Genomic DNA, 15,836 nt, shown 5'->3' with positions numbered 1-15,836 from the left:
CAGCAACCTGAGGATGACGCGCGCCATCGCGTGTGCGCGCAGCTCAGAATGCGCCATGCACGCGCTCCTACTCAACTGGAGTCGAGAAAAATGGTGGCCAGCGACAGAGTACAGAAGCTGCTCCGCCGATATAAACTAGCGATAGCCGCCGCGTTAACTATCCTGCTGGTCCAGGGGCTCGTGGTATGGAGCCTGAGGAGTCTGGAGGAGGGCGAGGCCGAGGTGAGTCCCAGTCCCTCCGGTAGCCTGAGACACGGCGGTGTTTCTGTGAGGGTTCAATTCTAGAGCTAACTTAGCGCTTAGCTCCCTGTGTGTTATGATACAGTAGCGCTAGCTGATGCTAGCTGAGTTAGCAGCTGATTGAACAGCGCCGCTCCGAAACATTTCGGTAACGTTACAACCGGACCGGCCCCGTCCTGTCCTGCCTGTCAGCGACCACGACACCAGGCTAGTTCAGTACACATTACTACATGTTTATAACTATGGAATCATACGTAGTTATAGTACTAGTTTAGTGGTTGTTAACTTATTTAAGAAGCAGCAGTGGTCTCTAACGTTACATTTCATTTGGCGTCACTGTTGATGATGATGATAAGTAAGTACCAACGTTCCGCATCTAAGAGTCAGAGGGCGTCTATGAAGTGACGCAACTTTTTAGGAGCATGTGAAAGTTCTCCGTTATGATTCATCGATCACAAACTGTTCATCACGATGAGCTGAAAACGCGCCATTAGGCAGCTCCGCACATCTGCTCCACTGTTTGTGTTTATATCCACCAGAGGCGTTTCCTCCGTGGGGGGGCTGGGGGGGGGGCGGCTTCTCTTTTATATGTAACCTTCAATCAGCTTTGAATCAGACCCAAAAACACCCGCAGAGAGTCGATCCACGACATGCCACTGAAACAAACCACCTACCATTAACCAGTGTGGGAAGCTTATCTCTGTGTCTCCCTGGCACACCTGGAGCGCTCCGCCCTGAGGCAGTGGCTGCTCCCCCTCTGAATGAGGTGAAGGGAGTTTGTTAACAGATGTGACTCGTGGAGGACTGTGTGCGTGTGTACAGGAGTCTTTCTTTTTGACAGGAATGCAAGCTGAAACCTGAGTGGGGAACGCTGCTGAATCCCTGATCATGATATATATATATATACATATATATATATATATATATATATATATATATATATATACATATATATATATATATATCTCTCGACACACTATGTTTGATATCCCTCCCAACAGGGACATCAGTGCCTGGAGGGTGAAGCTGAGGGCAGATGTAATGCTAAAGTTTGACCCGGAGATGCTTAAAAATAAGAGATCGTGATTCTGTCGTCAGTACCAATTCACCAGTCCTCAGCCTCGGATGAAGTAATCCATTTCCTTTGGACTCACTTAAGAGGGACATTGTGACAAAAACGGGAAGTGTGACATGTGGTGTTCGTCGTGTTGCAGACGCTCTGTTCCCTTTTTGAATTCCATCACCTGCTTGCATATTGAGCCTCTGGGGCTTTCTGCTCCCTCATCAGGTGCATTCAGGCTTAAACATGCTTCAGCGGAGGCACAGAGACACGTCTGTGTGGGTCTGTGGTCGACTGTAAGATCACCGAGGACCGTGAAGGAGCAGACGTACACACACCTGTAAAATAAATCCCATCACTTGCTGCGCACAGTGTTTGCTGCCCGGCGTTTCTTTTAAAAGGAACAAAGTTGAAAGCCGGTCTCGGCCGCTCTTGGTGAACTCTGGCTTCAGTAATGTGACACTGCTGCTCAGCCTGACATGAAACTATGTTGGCAGACGTCTATGCAAATGTCAGAGTGCTGGGTCTTTGCATGTTTGACGGGGGGGTGGGGGGGGGGGGGGGGGGAATAGCAAAATCAAATTTCAGGCGTAAGAATGCACACAAATCTTCACTTTGCAGCTGAACAGTGCATGTTCAGTCAGGGAGGCTCGGCGATACGGGCAACAGGAGCAAGAGAGAGGCCGGATTCCTCTGCTCTAATCAGTGGCTCGCTGTGCATGTGTGAACACGGCCACATTGGTTCATATTTAAAGCCCTTGAAGGGGAGGGAAAGGACTGTGAGGACAGAAGAAGAAGAAGACTGTCCTCCTCGTGTCGCCCTCTGCTTTGCCTGTGCTCTCCTGCAGAGCTGAGCGCTCGCTGCTGCTTCACCGCTTCAGCAGATGGTGACGCTGATATGGTTTCCCTCCTCTTTTTAATTGGAGAATGAAGAGGCCGCACGGCTCGCCTTTTGAATAAATCCATTTTTTTTTTGACACGATGGCGTTAATTAAAAGCTGTGAAAAGCGGGTGATAAGGAAAATGGAAACATTAGGCCCCCCCCCCCCCCCGCTGCGAAGCTTGTCTTCCTCCTGCAGCCGAAAATATCCGTCAGTGTGAGCTGGTGGTGTTTTTATTAATACATCAGGACTTTGATGTCGAGAACAAAAAGTATTTTTTTATCATAATTCACGGGTTTCTTTAGCATAAATCCAGCTGTGTGAACCGGGTGTCTTCAGGAATCCAACTTTCTTGTTGAGGAGACGTTTGGACCACAACACGACAATAACCAGGTTGCTCGAGGCCCGCACTGCAATGACTGGTATGTCGCCGGGCTTCACAATGCCTCTCACTGTGCTGGGTCTGAGAGTCCAGTTGGCCGCCGGCAGCAGACTCTGCTGTGTTGGTTGGCAGCTGGTTTCGTTGGCTCCGTGTTCTCCCTCCACGCAGCACCGGTCCCTCTCCGGTTCCTCTCTGCTGCCACATCGTCTGACAAGAGGCAGAGAGCTCTCGGCCCACTCGCTGCTCCTCTTCCTCTTCTCACAGCGCACATTTTGAAGAGGCCCTTTTGTGTGATCCAGTGAGCCAAAGCTGTGATGCTGTCTGGCTAGAAGATTTAAAAATGGCGAAAGTCCTGTTTTTCTTATTTTTTGGCAAAGCCGGCCTTCTGTTTTTGAAGGTGGGATTTGTGCTCCAGTGAGACTGATTGCCTCTGTACACTTGAATTAAAATGATTCTGTACGCTCCGGATATTGAAACTGCAGGAAGACTAATGATGGTTGAGGTCCTTCACATCATTACAGTACAACACATCCCTTGGAATTGGTCGTTCCCTTATTGCTGTTACTTCCAGTTTTGGGACATTTATAACACTTTGACTGAAGCAGATATTCTGTACTGTAAGAGGACCAGGTCTTGACATTTTAGAGTTCATAAAGTCTCAGAGGATGATTTTGAGATGAGGAATCTCATGTAAAAATCATGCTGTGGTGAGGAAATGGAGATTTATTAATTATAAAAACATAAAAAAAAAATAATGATGCCTAGCTGGGTCAAATCCTGCGCTGATCTCAAGCAAAGAGTATATCTGACAAGGAACCTGACTTCTGAACCTGACACCCCCCCCCAACACACACACACACACACACACACACACACACACACACACACACACACACACAGAGTAGCTGTCTGATAAGGATTCCCTGCACAACCGCCTTAATGTCTGAGGTTTCATGCTCTGTTTCCGTGTTCGTGTCTACGTTTGTTTGCATTCTTCCTGCATTTTTTCTAGCCAGAGGGTGGAGACAGAGGTTGGTTGAGGTCTCTACAGTTAATCACTGGATTCATTACGTGTCTTTGTGTGCGTGTGTGTGTGCGTGTGTGCGTGTGTGCGTGTGTGTGTGTGTGTGTGTGTGTGTGTGTGTGTGTGTGTGTGTGTGTGTGTGGCTATCCAGAACTGTGCCTTTTGCAGATTAGCTTCACATAAAGGCAGCGGCTCAGCTAAAAATAACCCAGATCAGAGAAATGGGAAAAAAAAAGAGAATACAAGTAAACACATCCTTCCCTCTGGGGCTCCTGCAGCTGTTGTCTTAGTGGTGGTCTTAGTCTACCTCGTCTTATTCCTGGATCGTGAATCAACGTTTCCTCCCAGTAGTGTTTGTCCAAGATGTTCTTAGCAATAACCCCCCCTTCCTTCTCTTTTCTTCTTCTCACCTCAGAGAAAAACACGGCGGTCTAAGCTGCCTGACCACAACAGCCAGGACCTCAAACGAGACGCCTCCCTTTGGGAGAAACAAAACTCTTTGTCGGGGAGGAACCGGGGCCGATGGAGCGGCAGGTCGGAGAGGACGGGCGGCACGGCGGCCAGCGCACTGAGGAGAGGGACCAGCCGCAAAGGCATCAGGCCGAAGTCTCCCCAGGAGCGGGGGATGACGGGAGCAGGGCTGGACGGCGTGCTCCTCCACGACCCGTCCAGCAGCCGGAACTTCAGTGACACCCGAGGCGGAGCCGACGGGGCGGCCAAGTTGCCGGCCGCCGCCGTACTGGGGGAGCCGGGCAGCGTGGACGGAGCGCACCACCCCCCCAGCAGTGACTTTGTGCCCAAATGTGACATCGGAGGCAAGGACGCACTGTCGGCCCTTCATCGCGCCGGGTCGCAGCTCTGCAGACAGGAGATCGCCAACATCGTGTGTCAGCATCAGGCCGGGAAGCTCATGCCGGACGCTCTCCCTCAGTTCTGCCCCCAGCTCGGTGAGAACACGCATACATACTGCTGAAGCTGCAGACAGGTTCCCTTTATGACAGCTCTCTTCATTTCTGTATTTGGAGATCTTGAGGTTGTACTTGAGAACATGCATTTTTGAAGTCAATAGGATTTGTTCCTATAAAAAAAAAGAAAAAGAATTCCCATAAATGTGGTATTATGTCTTTCTCAACACCCAGCCTACGGGTTTTCTCTGGTCCCCCCGCTGATTCAGTCCTTTTATGTGTCCGTCCTCTTTGACCAGGAATATCAAATCAGGTCCAGGCCTTTGGCGAGCTGGACAACAGCCTGTCCAGAGTGGAGAACCCCGTCAGAGTGGCCTTCGTTCTGATGGTCCACGGCCGAGCTATACGGCAGCTCAAGCGCCTCATCAGAGCCATATATCACCGAGACCACTACTACTACATCCACGTGGACAAGGTGAGCCCTAAAGGGAGACTACCAAGCGTTCTCAGTAACATGTACATGGCATCACAAATGCACGAGAATGAATTCTTCCACTGCTGGTGATGCAAGCGTTTTAATTTATGTTCGATGCTGAACACTGAAGAGCGTTATTTGGCTCCCTGCTTGGTTCTGGCTTTACGGAGCTCACAAACCCTTTTACCGGTTAGTTCTTCTCGCATTATGGAGGTTAAAAATATCCCATGGGTCTCGCAGTGTGGTAAAGGGGATTAGCCTGGATAGAGCAAAGTGTGGTTATTCTTAGGGGCTGGATTTAGTTGGAGGAAAAGTCTGCTATCGTGTGCAGCTCGAAAGACGGGAAGACAAATGTACGGCTTGACCGGTCGACACCGAGGCAGAGACCTCGGGTGTCTGTCGTCAGAGCACCTGGGTAGCCGGAAAAGCTCGTCGAGTCCCGGAGAGACGCTCTGTTCTGCTGCCAAAGGACGGTGGAAGAGGCTCTCTGAAGACAGTGAAGAATAGGTAGTCAGCGGGGACAGACTCCATCTTTATTTATCACTGAAGCAAAAGCCTGTTTGACAGATGAGTCTGTGAAACAGGTCACTGGAGTCTACCAGGTCCTCTACATGTGAGGCCTGTGAGTTTAGGACTTTCTGTTGCTGTTATCTCCTTCATGAACACAACCAGGATAACCTCAGATTCTTCCTGGCTACATTTAAGACTCGTCCACAGTTTATTTAACACAGGACGGAGTCGGCAGCACACAGTTTGTGCTTCACTACACAAAACAATTGGACTTTAAGTCCCTGAACAAAGTGTCTTTTCTCGGTTAAACTGCCCATTTATCGCTTCAGGACCTTTTTTATTATCCGTGGTCATTTGTAAACGGGCTGCTTGTTAATGAGTTGGTAATTAATCTTAATTAAAGGGTCTTTTTTTGAACCTACAGATTTTTGGCTTCCTGCTATCATCAGACTGGTGGCTTCGTCTCTCACCACCTCTAATGTCTCTGAATAAAGCTTCACAGCTGCTTGGCTCTTTCACTTCCTCCATCTTGTCCTTAATTCCCTTTACAGAGTAGTATCCTTTAAGCTCCGTTCATCTTAGGTCTGTGTTGCCAGTTTGAGAAGGAAAAAGGGCAAAAATAGCAAATTTCTATTTCCTCTCTCATCATGGTGACCCACAGCACAAAGCACCATGTGGCTGCTGTTCTGCTCACAGCGAATTCTCTTTCAACTCAAGCCAGCTTTGTGTGGTTGTGTTGGCACGGCTGCAGATCTGTGGGAGCTACATTACCTTTTGTGATGCAGGAACTCAGTTTTACCTTTTTTCTTTTTGCTTTGAAACCCTCCAGCGGTCCGGGTACTTGCATCGGGAGGTCCTGCAGATCACCCAGCAGTACCCGAACATCCGAGCCACGCCCTGGCGGATGGTCACCATCTGGGGCGGTGCCAGCCTCCTGAAGGCCTACCTGCGCAGCATGCAGGACCTGCTCTCCATGGCGGACTGGAAGTGGGATTTTTTCATCAACCTCAGCGCCACAGATTTCCCCACCAGGTCGGCAGATTAACGTCATTGTTATGCATTTAAACGCCATTCAAGTGTTAAATACAGCTTTTTTTTTTTCCCCAGTGCAAACACTGGTGTTGTGCATCAGAGCCGTGACAACATTTCCAGTACGTGTTGATTATTTCATGATTGCCTTGTTCGCTGCTGGTTTAATCTTTCAATAGAGCGTGCAGATTTGATTCCTTTGCTGACCGACTGACTGTAACATTCGTAGCAGCCGAAGCGTTTGTGTTTGAATCACAGAGTCTTCTTTCTCGCTGATTTCTGGGGCTGCTTTGATTGGTCGGAAGCACACAGACAATCCCATGTCAACAGAAGTCCCGTCCACAGTAGCTAATTCCACTCATGAATATTATCAGACAGCGCCATACTCGAGCCGGCGCTTTATTTTCCAAAGAACCTCCTTGAAATCTCTTTTTTTCTTTTTCTTTTTTTCTCTCCTTTCAATTCTCACCCGAACACCTTCCTGCAGGACCAACGATGAACTGGTGTCGTTCCTGTCGCAGCAAAGAGACAAGAACTTCCTCAAGTCCCACGGGAGAGAAAACGCCCGGTAAGATACAGACCAAAAAGAAGAGTTTTTGTTCGCTTCAATCTGATTTTTGGACAGAAATTGTGAGTAACGAAGTGTTCTCTCTGTGTCGAAGGTTTATTAAGAAGCAGGGCCTCGACCGCCTCTTCCACGAGTGCGACAACCACATGTGGCGCCTCGGCGAACGCAGCATCCCAGAAGGCCTCGAGGTCTCGGGTGGCTCCGATTGGTTCGCGCTCACCCGCCGCTTCGTGGAATACGTCATGAACTCCCAGGATGACCTGGTGTCGGGGCTGAAGCAGTTCTATTCCTACGCTCTGCTCCCCGCTGAGGTAAGTAAGCCCCGAGGTGGTCTGTTTATCTCCCCGCGGTCGAGACGAGACGGTTTGATGTACAAGTCTTGTCTCAGAAGAGCCCAGCGGCGGAGATAATGTAATACTTTAAGCTTTGAGGCGCAGCAGAGGTGCCAGACGAGAGGAGGGTTCATTTGAGTTTATCTGGCTGTGTGGTTTAAAGACTGACAGGCGGTGCAGCGGTTTGTTCCCTGTTGTTCGGGGCTGTAGAGGGCGTGACCTTTTGCCATTTTTCAAGCCGGTGGATTTAAACCGTTTTATACTTTGTTCTCTGACCGTTTACAGTATCTTCACTCTCACACAGCACAGCACAGCGCAGCATGAACAGTGTATTTACTCCCTCCTAGTCCTTCTTCCACACGGTGCTCGGTAACAGCCACATGTGTGACACCCTGGTGGACAACAACCTGCGTGTCACCAACTGGAACCGTAAGCTGGGCTGTAAATGCCAGTACAAGCACATTGTGGACTGGTGTGGCTGCTCCCCCAATGACTTCAAACCACAAGACCTGATCCGGATCCAGGTGAGTGAACTGGTTTTTAACCGAGCTTGTAGTTTCCCCTCAGTCTCTCGTGTTGTGTCTCAAAGGCTCTTTTCTTTTTGAGGGGTTATTCTCTGTTCTTCTTACAGCAACTGACCCGTCCGACATTCTTTGCGCGCAAGTTTGAGTCGACGGTGAACCAGGAGGCCATAGACATCCTGGACACTCACCTGTATGGCCAGTACGCTCCGGGCACCGTTGCCATTAAGGCGTACTGGGAGAGTCTGTTCGAGCAGCTGGATGGCGTGGGCTCGCTCGGGGACGCCGCTCTCACCGCTTACACTGCGTTCTTTCGTCTGGGCCTCAAGAATCTGGCAACTACTCAGAGCAACGTGGAGGCCTGCAGGTCCGTAGACGCCGTTTACTTTTTTTGGGAAAAATGGGTTTATTTCTTAAAAAAGAAAGAAAATAATTGTCTTTTTTCTGCAGGTTTGAACCAGTAGACTACCCTCTATCAGTACACGTGTACTTTTATGACGACCGCTTCCAAGGGTATCTGGTGCGTCAGGAGGTCCAGGCGGCGGGTTCAGCGGTCAGGGAGACGCTGGAGATGTGGGCGGTGCCCCAGGCCACGCTGGTCCTCGAGAGGAACCTGAAGGAGTTTGAAAGGCTCAAGAACCTGGAAGTAAGCGCACTTCTTGTCTGAAGAAGATGAGGATTCTTCATCATCGTTGTGCAAACCTTTTATTATCAAGGTGCCTTAAGAAAACTGCTTCACAGGAAGATTTTCTTCCTGATATGGGGGAAAAAAATTGGCTTATTTTATCGGAACTTAATCTGACCAAAACTGGACTTTGAAGTTTAATTAGTTTTTTTTTTTTTAAATACGTTAATTTTGGGAGGAAAGCTAGAGAGTCCTTGTCCTCAAATACAATCTGAAAGTCAGAGCATTGTGTTGCTCTATTGTGTCACATAATCCATTGATTCCTCTCGTCTTTCTCCTCCGGCAGATCGGCACAGAGTGGGATCCGAAAGAAAGAATCTTTCGGAACTTTGGCGGCGTGATCGGCCCTTTGAACGAACCGCTGGCCGTCCAGAAGTGGGCGCGCGGCCCCAACCTCACCGCCACTATCGTGTGGATCGACCCGGCTCTGGTGGTGGCAGCTTCTTACGACATCACCGTGGACGTGGATGCGGAGTACACCCAGTACAAGCCTCCGCTGCAGCGCCCCCTGCGGCCCGGCACCTGGACGGTACGGGTGTTAAAACAGTGGGAGCGCGTGGCGGAGGTTCGCTTCCTGGTCACGCCCCTAACCTTCAAAGACAAGGAGCCGCTACGCAAAGGTGAGGCGTTTGATTCTTCTTATGTGAGTCTAAAGGATAAAAGCTGCCGATAGTCTGTATCTGTCTTATTGTCAATTCTTATGAAATATAAAGTGCTACTACTCGACATATCTACTTTGTCTGTGGCACTCAGCCCCAAGCCAAGACTATCACAGGACTAATTGAAGGTTTAAAGGTTCTTTGGATCTGTTAAAAACTCATTTCCTCTTTAATTTCTCTTCATCCGCTCCAGAAGAGGACAGCTGGCTCCACGCAGGGCCTCCGGGGAACCTGTACCTGGAGCAGAGCTTCCAGCAGCTGAGCTCCGTTCTGAAGCTGCCTCCCCAGGAGGCGGCCGTGCAGGAGGCCCAGCGCAGAGCCCAGCTGGTGGGTCCGCCCCTCGAAGCGTGGGTGGACAGCAGCATCGGGACCTTCTGGGTCACAGGCGGTCTGTGCGCCACACAGTCGTCGTCCTCCTGCCCAGCCGTGGGACCGTGCTCCGAGACCTCCTGGAGCTCTCTGTCCCCGGACCCCAAGTCTGAACTGGGCCCGGTGAAAAGCGACGGGCGGATCAGGTAGCCCCCCAAAAAGAGAGGAGAGACCGTAGACTTCAACACATACACAGGAAGACCGAGGGGGGGGAGCCGGACCTGCACCGGAGAGCTCCAAAGAGGACCCGTGTGAACCGGGTCTCGTCCCCCGAGCTCAGGGGCGCATCAACAAACGGGTCTTCCTGCACTGAGGAGTCGAGACGTTCTCAGAGACTAAATACAGACTTCAAAGAGGACGGTGTGACGGCTGGAAATTTGCACATAGACGGTTTGCAAGAGCAAAGACTTGTGTCATTGTTTGAACGGTTACACGGATGTATAGTTTTTATTTTCCTGGCACACTGTCTGCCGGTCAGGGTCGGGGTTTGGGGGGGGGGGGGGGGGGACACAGACAGACAGACAGAGGGGAACCTCTGTGTTTGTTTGAACTCCGTTTGAATGCACAGTTTTACATTTTTCCTCCGCTTTGAAAGAATCAGGAAGCAGTTGTCAAAAGTACAGACTCTTCTTCATTTCTAGGGAGAGCGGAGCCTCCGAACGATATTGTTGTGCTTATTTTGAAGCATTGTTGTTCTGTGAGCAGGAGGAGCAGACGGATGAAGTGCACTTTACTGTAAGACGACGGCGTTGTACAGAAGTCACTCGGTTACAGTGGGAGGATTCGTTCACGCTCTAAACCTGCACAGACACATCACTACATACCTGGTACCTGTATTAGGAAACTATAAGAGAGCGTAGAGAGAGAGAGTGTTTCAATTTGAGTTCTGTTAACTGTGACATATTGTTTTTAATGTATTTGTTTTGTCGGTAAAGTGTTACGTTGTCTTTGATGTGTTCAGCATCACGGCTGCAGATAGACGGCTCACTATCAGCTGTTGTTTTCAGTTTGAGAACCAACCGTCCAGCTGAAATTAACTAGTGTACTTTTTTTTTGGGGTTCTTTCATTTAAAGCCAACTTCACAAGATAACACTTTAAAGGAATAGTTTCTTGTCCAGAGTTAAATGAGGAGATTGATACTCAGTGACTTAGCTTAGCATAAAGACTGGAAACAGCTAGCCTGGTCTTCAAAGGCAACTAAATCAGTCTACCAGCACCTCAAGTATCTGAAGCTCAGATGTTTGTTTAACCCGTAAGAAAACCCGTGTAAAAACGACACGTTGCTGTTTTACAGATGATGTGGACTTCTTCTCACTTCCAAGGAATAATGTTTATTAGTTTGCTTTCTTGTAGTCAGAGCAAGGCTAGCTGTTTCCAATCACTGTGCTAAGCTAACTGCCTGCTGGAGCTTCATAACAACGTGGTGTCAATCTTCTACTTCTGCGTTAACTCAACAAGATGGCGGATAAGTGTTTTCCCCCAAAATGGATAGAGGACTTTTAAATGGCAGACCTGGTCTGACGCCACACGTTCTACTTCCTGTGTAGCAGTTCATAAGCGGTGGTGGTGATGTTGTTGTTGTTGTTGTTGTTGTTGTTGTGGTTGTGCTCTTCTTTGCCTCACGGGTCGGTTATTGTTCTCATTTCATTTCCTACGGTGCATTTCAGTTCTACTCAAGTCCACCAAGTCCGCAATGTTAACCAGTCCGCCGTATGTTTGTGTTTCTGTTTTAGCGTGATCAAGAGAATCTAAGCTGCCTTCACTTAGTGAAAAGATGGATTGTTTACTACGAGATATCAGCTTCCAGAGACGTGCGATGAATGCCTTTAGTGAGCCCCCCGTCCCCCCCGTCTGTGTCTTAGCTTTTTTTTTTACCTAATTTTAAATGTTCTTAAATAATAGTCGGCCATCATGTGAGTTTTCAAGTGACCTTGTTCACCTTGCACAGTACAGTTGCTTCAGTGAAGCCCCAGTTTTATGGATATGAGCGAGAGTAACCGTCGGATCAGATGTTATTTTTCTACTGTGTGTGTGTATGTGTGTGTGTGTGTGTGTGTGTGTGTGTGTGTGTGTGTGTGTGTGTGTGTGTGTGTGTGTGTCGTCCGTTCATCTGCAGCTCTGTTAAACTATTAATCACTGCTGTCTAACCGTGTTGTATCTGACAGTCCCACCTGCTCAGTGTGTCGTCTGAAGCAGGCCGTGTGTTTTTGGGGGGGGGGGGTTCAGGTGTCCTGAGGTCCGTGCTGTTGTGATAACCAGCAGCAGTGGTGAGTCACGCTGTGGCTCTTATCTGAGGAGGCAACTTCAGCCTCAAGCTCATCCTGACTGATGACTCAATAAAAAACAAACACTTTAAGGGTTTTGTGGTGCTGTTTTCTCCCACATATCTCATCTTTGACTGAATCTAGTGGTATTAGAATGTTAATTCTTATATTCCACATGGACTACATTCAACTTCTTTGTAGTCTTAAATGTCCTGTTTCCACTGAAGGAAGTAGGACATGTTTATGAGAAGAGGAGGCGCTCTCCAGGGTGCTGAACGCTTCCTCGTTGTCACTTCCTTGTAGCGATGCCCGACATGGTTTCTGCTTCATAAATACTGTAAACTACACCTCAGTGACGCCCTCGTATATTCAGGATATAACCCTGCAGAGGAGGAGGGCCGCAGGTGACGACCGACGGACAAAGCTGAGGGGACGTTTGAACGTCTAGTCTGTTCGTCTGCTTTAGTCCAGAACACACGTTGTTCAGGCTTTAATTTAAACGCGATGCAGGACGCCTGTGAAACACGGAGGCAGGAGGAGGAGCTGGTGTCCTCGGACAGCGCGTACGGATCGTCTGCTGTGGACACGGACACGGAGGACGGACAGACGTCCACATCCAACACCTTCCCCTACAACGAAGAGCTGACGCACAAGGTGATCCGTTCTTCACTTCACTGGTTTAATGGAGGATGTGTTGAGTCTGCAGTTATCACAGAGAGATACATTAACCATCATTTGTGTCAATGGATGGTTTTCTAGCAATTTGACATCAATAGTCTCAATTTATTGTAGGCCCGGTTATTAAGTTACGTGTCTCTGCTCATAAATACATATATCTATCAGCTACTTTTCTCATAAATGGTCTTCAGGAGAGCTGTAACAGTAAAGTTAATAAAAGCATCCTTTATAAAAGGTGTATGGACTCTTCAGCACAGTCTATGAATAATAATAATTAATAAAATCCTTTTAATCTACTGGAACCCTTAAGTGTTCAATATTGAATAAATAAAAAAAGACATTAATTGTAAATATATTGTGAAAAATATATAAATGAACCCAAAATATGATTATGATCAATTATTTTCATAACATGTTTTTTTATTTCTATAGACATTTTTATTTAAAAATGTGCTTTTTCAAAAGTCTTTATTAAAAATGTATTTCATATCTACATTTTTGGTGACGTCTGATCATCAGTATGTTAAATTGTATTTCTCTAGAAGTTCCTCTCGTCTTAAATCCTCCACTGAAGTAGCTTCACTGCTCTAATCTTTCAGCTGAAAAGAGGTAAATCATTGGTATTCATGAGTCAAATCTATTTAATCCTCTGTGTGCGCACACACACACACACACACACACACACTGATCATACATCATATCTAACACAGTGTAAAGCTGGTGAGAGCTCACTTCTGATATCTAGTTTGTTGGATTATTATTACTGTAGAAACAGACGGTACATATTTGTTTCTGTTGCTCACATTACTCATGAGTGACACACTGCGTCACATATGTTTCTGCAGTCTGACATTCATTTTACTGCTTTAAAACTGCAGCCATTTTGAAGATTTGATTCCTTCATGATCCTTTCAATGACTCAACTGTTCAATATTTGGAATATGAATAGTGCATTGTGTGTGTGTGTGTGAGTGTGAGACTCTAAACAAACTGCTGCTTGCTCAGTCGTCACGTGTCTCGTTACATTTGTTGTTTTGCCGACTCGCAGTCAGCCAGAAACTACAGCATACTAACGACAGATGGCTCAACTCTCTGCAGGCTGCAACGGGCCAAATGGATCTCACTTCTTAAAACACCCCCCCAAAAAAAAAACTTAGAAGCACGGCTTCCTTTTGAGTTCACACTGGAATATGCAAAAAGGTATAAAACCCCAAATCTTGCCAGAACTGCTCATTGTGAGACAAGAAGGGACTTTTCACACATGAAGGGACGAGGTTTTCTTTTTAGTTCATTATTCTCACTGTGGAGGCTGAACGTGAAGTTATCAGCGTTTAAAGACATGGAACATGAAAGTGAAGACACTTCCTGTTCTCTCTCTCACTCTGCTGTCTAAAGACAAGCCGGGCTTTGTCTTAAATTATTAGTTGTTTAAGATTCATTTTTAAAGAAAGAAAATAAAAGCAATGTTGGAATAAGGAGCTGAAACGATGGCATGGACGTTCAATAACAAGACAAAGTACCAAAACTGTTAAATACTGTTAAATACTGTAGTATCATGTACGTGATGACATCTCTGAGGTGAGATGCTTGTGACTAAATTACATCCACTGGATTCATCGGACACTTATGCATAAATATATATATGAGAGTGCTGGGCCTCCACTCGGCACTTAACTGTAACTACCTCATTATGAAACATCTCTGGAGACATATGCAGCATCTCTACCCCCCCCCCCATCCATCCATCCATCCACCTCCATACATTCAATCCCACATCTGCTTCCTGGAGATAGTCTGACCCCCCCCCCCCCCCCCCCCCCCCCCCCTCGCTTGCTGCTCTGTTCCCCGCCAGCAGCGTTTGTCCCGAGAACGTTTCTACATGCCAGCATCAAAACTTGATGACGGAGACATGAAATAGTAATATGTTGATTTCACGGCCGGCTGAACGCGGCACACACACACACACACACACACACACACACACACATACACGCAGCGTGACTCACACGCACACGGCAGCTTTGCCTCTGGTCTGCCTCGGCTGTACTTCGGGGCCAATTTGTACCGACTCACAAAGTGAGAGAAAAAAAAAAACGGCAGCGTCTCTCTTAATGCCTGTAATTCAAAAGCGAAGCAACATTATCTTATATTATTCATATCCTGAACGCCGTGTTTGAAAAGCTCATCTTCCGTTTGCTGCATTTCTGGAGATTTTATCTGTATTTTATAAAAAAAACCTGTTACTCTTAGCTGGCCACATCTTGAATAAGAGCTCTGCAAGCATCCGATTCAAAGCACCAGATAGTCTCTGATTGTAATTCTGTACGTCGGCTCAAACTGTCACTCTGTTGTGTTTCCAGTGGGAGAGCAATGTGCAGAACTTGTGCATGTCAGTGAGTAAAGTGAGCGCATAGCGAGCTGCAGAGCGCTGCAATGCTGTAATGCTGCGCAGCATGTGGGCCCTTTGAAAGTGCAGATAAGAGGAGGAGGAGGAGGAGGAGGAGGAGGGAGGGGGTGATAAATGTCAACAAAAGAGGCAAGCATTTGCAACTGAGGACCTCCAGGCTGGACTCCCTGAGCTGCCGAAAATGAGACGATGACTATGACCACAAGGCCGATGGACGCCTGCGGTCAGCGCTGTGGTGTCAAAGCAGCAGAGCCCTGCTGGGGACATGAGAAGTGATGTCATCACTCCGCCACGGGTGGGTGGGGTCACTGCATTTTCTGATTCATTTGCCAACAACGTTACTGTGGTTGGAAAACTTCCACACACACATGAAATTCACTTCCGCAATACCTTTTTGGATGATTTACAGTTTACATGGCAACGACAGAGGAGGATGGAGAGGAATCTTCATTGGTTTTCGGTGGGTTTCTTCATGGGAATGTGGATATTTCAGATCAGTTAGAGGAGTGACTGTGGTTTGCATGTTCCACATGTTATCTGAAGTCTGCTCTGCAGTGTGGGACTCTGGCACTGGTCTGGTCTTGGTCATGACTTGGTCTCGGTTTAGTCCACTGGTTCCCAACGTAGGAGTCAAAAGTTCATAAAACATCAATCTGAGGGCATTCGATTATTAAAATGTCCTCTAATGTTTGCTTTTTTGTGACTTATTGGATCATTTTTATCTCTTTATGACCTGAAGAGATATTTAAATAACTATTAAAAACAGTTGTTAAATAAATGCAGTGGAGTAAAAAGTACAATATTTCTCTCTAACATGGAGTGAAGTAGAAGTACAAAGTGGCATAA

General features: G+C 47.5%; 1 protein-coding gene across 1 annotated transcript; it reads left to right on the top strand.

Moving 5' to 3' along the window:
- The first annotated feature begins 90 nt into the window (after positions 1 to 90).
- Positions 91 to 10,119, top strand: xylt2 (xylosyltransferase II). Its single transcript, XM_068727968.1, has 11 exons — positions 91 to 222; positions 4,003 to 4,534; positions 4,792 to 4,967; positions 6,307 to 6,509; positions 6,994 to 7,074; positions 7,169 to 7,385; positions 7,754 to 7,930; positions 8,038 to 8,294; positions 8,378 to 8,573; positions 8,899 to 9,232; positions 9,465 to 10,119. The coding sequence occupies exons 1-11, from the start codon at positions 91 to 93 to the stop codon at positions 9,788 to 9,790; spliced, it is 2,631 nt and encodes an 876-aa protein (XP_068584069.1). The 3' UTR covers positions 9,791 to 10,119.
- Positions 10,120 to 15,836: the final 5,717 nt, after the last annotated feature.

This window comes from Cebidichthys violaceus, unplaced genomic scaffold (assembly GCF_023349555.1).
Source record: "Cebidichthys violaceus isolate CVI_PGR_0920_01 unplaced genomic scaffold, fCebVio1.0.p SCAF_40, whole genome shotgun sequence".
NCBI lineage: Eukaryota > Metazoa > Chordata > Actinopteri > Perciformes > Stichaeidae > Cebidichthys > Cebidichthys violaceus.
This window is presented reverse-complemented; position numbering and strand designations above follow the sequence as displayed.